This window comes from Aplysia californica, unplaced genomic scaffold (genome assembly GCF_000002075.1).
Source record: "Aplysia californica isolate F4 #8 unplaced genomic scaffold, AplCal3.0 scaffold01434, whole genome shotgun sequence".
NCBI lineage: Eukaryota > Metazoa > Mollusca > Gastropoda > Aplysiida > Aplysiidae > Aplysia > Aplysia californica.
The window spans coordinates 66000-69642 of NW_004798704.1; the positions used below are offsets into that span (position 1 = coordinate 66000).

At 36.2% G+C, this 3643-nt stretch overlaps 1 protein-coding gene across 1 annotated transcript in view; it reads right to left on the bottom strand.

Annotated features, from left to right (window-relative positions):
* The window catches only part of LOC101862011, a gene marked incomplete at its 5' end in the record, with an annotated part of 12852 nt that extends 9726 nt beyond the window's left edge, over positions 1-3126 (bottom strand). Inside the window, 1 exon segment of the mRNA XM_005112832.3 lies at positions 3032-3126. Within this exon segment, the coding sequence (XP_005112889.2) occupies positions 3032-3126 (95 nt within the window).
* Positions 3127-3643: the final 517 nt, after the last annotated feature.

A 3643-nucleotide genomic window follows, 5' to 3' on the forward strand; every position in this document is an offset into this window, starting at 1 on the left:
AAGAAGAAGAAGAAGAAGAAGAAGAAGAAGAAGAAGAAGAAGAAGAAGAAGAAAAAGAAGAAGAAGAAGAAGAAGAAGAAGAAGTAGTACAGCTGACGCGTCTTTTATTTATTTCTTCTTGTACTACTATCACAAAGGTCTACGTATTTTTTAAAGAAATCATTGTAAAAAACTTCCCCTCCCTCAATCTTACAAAGAGTGCCGGGAGACCAAGGGCCGCAAACACTCGACTCGCTATGGAAACCCCCGCGAAATAATAGAACCCGTTCAGAATGTGAGATTAATTGGCGTGAAAGGAGAGGCGATTCAAACAAAAGGGCCCTCCCCTCTGTACCGACGATAGAATGGGTCAGTCAGGAGGAGCCCTTTGGGTCCGCGGAAGAAGGTTATAATACTCAAGAGGAACGCCCTAGGATGTATTGAGCGTAAGTTAGGGCTGGCAGCTAGTGAATGGTATTTGGACGGTTGGCAATGCAATTGTGAATCAAGCCGGGACCGCGGTTGTTTTTACGGCGAATAAAATCGATATTCTTTTTCCGTGGAGCTCAATCACCTACAGAAAGCCTTCGCCTTTGAGACTGGATAACGTCTCACTATCGGACTAATTCATCACACATCACTATTGAAATGCACGCCAAATCCTTGAAGTCAGGCGGATATTGTCCACTATTTCTGAGGGAGTAATTCACTCGTAAAAACATAATTATGGGCAATTCTCCTGAAAGCTTGAACTTTCCGTAACACGGGTATCAAATTTTAGAATCCAACCAAATAACTTGAAAATGTACTCACTACATCTTCGACATGTCTAGTTTTGATCTCTACACGGCTGAAGCTAAAGCTTGTTTGGTTTCTTTGGAAACGGAAGTGAAGTTTAGACCAGTGCGCTATGGTCTTAAACGTTACAGGACACAACAATACGGTCAAAACATGAAATGTAACAGAGGGAAAGAAAAATTAGTTGGGGTGGCATTATGTCCTTTAAATTCATTATTTGTTCACACACATTTCAAAACATTTAAAGAAAAAAATGCTTATCAAACAATCATAATGTCTTTAACGTTTACGGTCAAAAATTATTTTTCAAATAGATCTACAAAACTAGACTTTTATTTTTAAAAATACTAATACAAGTAGAACTTTTAAAAACCATCGCTATAATTCAATGCTGTAATTTCAGCAAATATGAACAAAATCGATAAGTGTTTTCGGCAGCAACAATAGCTAAATATAGTAGTCTTAAACGCTACAGGAAAAACGATTTAAAAAAGGAGAGTACAGAAAAGGGACCATTTGTTTCATAAAAATAATATGCACATCTACAGAGAACTAAAACATGTATTATAAAACTTCTTTGATATTATCTGTCGTGTTTTTACGGGGAAAGCAGACTTTTACTTTTAAGTAATGTTAGTCTACTAAACCTTATATCTGTTTTATAAAACCAAAGAAAGGAATTCTGGATGTCTAATGATGTAAAAACAGAATACCTTTTTTTAAAGTGATCACCGAGTTTTATTTTTAAAATCAAGTTGATTTTATTTAAATTTTTAAAAATCAACTGATTTAAATCGACCTGATTTAAATCAACCCAACCTTGGTTTTCAATTATGAAAAAAAAAGTAAACTGGGAACTGTATTATTTTACAGTGACACTGTTTTATAAAACCAAGGAAAGGAATTCTGAATGTTTAAAAATGTAAAAACAGAATACATTTTTAAAAAGTGATTTAAATCACGGAGTTTTTTTTTAAAAACTGATTTAAATCAACCCAACCCTGGTTTTCAATTATGAACAACAAGTAAATTGAGAACTGTATTATTTTACAGTGACAGGGAGGAAAGCAGACTTTTAAGCATGATTATATTAGTCTACTAAACCTTATATCTGTTTAATAAAACCAAGGAAAGGAATTCTGAATGTTTAAATATGTAAAAACTGAATAAATTTTTTTGAAAAGTGATTTAAATCACTGATTTTTATTTTAAAAATCAAGTTGATTAAAATATAAAAAATCAACTGATTTAAATCAACCCAGCTCTGATTTCAATTATGGAAAAAAAAAGTAAATTGAATACTGTATTATTCTACAGTGAAAGGAGGGAAAGCAGACTTTTAAGCATGATTATATTAGTCTACTAAACCTTATATCTGTTTTATGAAACCAAGGAAAGGAATTCCGAATGTGTAAATGTGTAAAAACTGAATAATAATTTTAAAAATTTTTAAGTGATTTAAATCACTGATTTAAAAAAAAAAATCAAGTTGATTTAAATTTAAAAAATCAACTGATTTAAATCAACCCAACCCTGGTTTAGGAAGTGCATCAAAGAAATAAAAAGTAATTTGGTACAGCGAAAAAGCTAGAGGGACTGACCGAAGGAAATAAGAGAAGGGTTAGAAAAGAAATACGGGTACGCCAAACCCGGAGTGTGGCGTCTTCCGACCAACTGCAGATTACGAAACGTCGTGACCGCTCTCCCTTTAAGTATAGTATTTCAAGATATTTTTTTTTTAAAACTGCTGATAGCAATTCGACAATTTCACCCACCTACGGTTGTTTTGTTCGGGGAGTGGGGAGGGGAGAGAAAGAATGAGACGTGTTTTAATGAAGAAATTCAGTGCTTTCCACCTGATATCGTACGATAAATATTCTTCTACAACACAACACAGATATACCAAGGTTATTCCGTCTTAAGTTTGCTGCTCCAAAAGCCTCCACATAACTCCTCTCCGATTTAACCTCTTTTTTTCCCATCAGACAAATATCACACTGAGCAGAAATGAAAGATCCAAACAGTCAGCATTAGAGTATGTTAAGAGAAGAGCTGGATTTATAAAGATTTGGTAGAGTTTTGTTACGACTAAACAAACGAGTCGTGCGGTGGGCCATATAAACTGGCCTTGCATACTAAGCGTTAAAGGTACATGAATTTTAAAAGAGCCCACGTGATTATGATGTGAGTAAGCAAAAGCCAGTTTTTGGTGAAAGACAACAGAACGCACAGCACGCTACACTACAGTACTCACAATAGAGGTTGAAACCCAAGTAGAGGAGACCGACGACAGCCACGGTCGCCAAGATGTACCGGTGTGCGTTTCGTTCCGATTCCATTTGGAGACACCTGGCGAAGCAAAACAGAGATCATGCTCATTGTTGGTCTAGCTGCAGTTTAACTTTTGAGTTTGTTTGAGTTTTGAGTTTTGAGTTTTAGTAAGTGTTTTACGGCACTAGCAACACAATAAGGTCAAATAAGTGCCGAAGATTAGAGATTTGGTTTAGTTTTAGTAGAGGTTGTTGTTGGTTTTTTTACGGCGCTCGCAACTGCATATGAGCGCCAGAAGATTAGAGATGTTACAAGAGAGTAACAAACATAAAATAGAAGAAAGGGAGATAAGGGCGATAGAGGTTTGATAGGAAAAAAGGAAAAAACCACACCAGAACACCCGCCAATCACCCACTGAGTTTGTCTGTTTGAGGAAAGAGAAGCAAATCGACACAAAAACGGTCATTCAGTGCTGGGGTGGGTGGGGGGGGGGGGGGGGGAGTAAGACAGACAGACGGAAACAGCAGAGGGAAAGTAGAGATAGGATCTACCAGGGGCGCCCTCCTACCACCTGCAGTTTAATTAATTGTCAGTT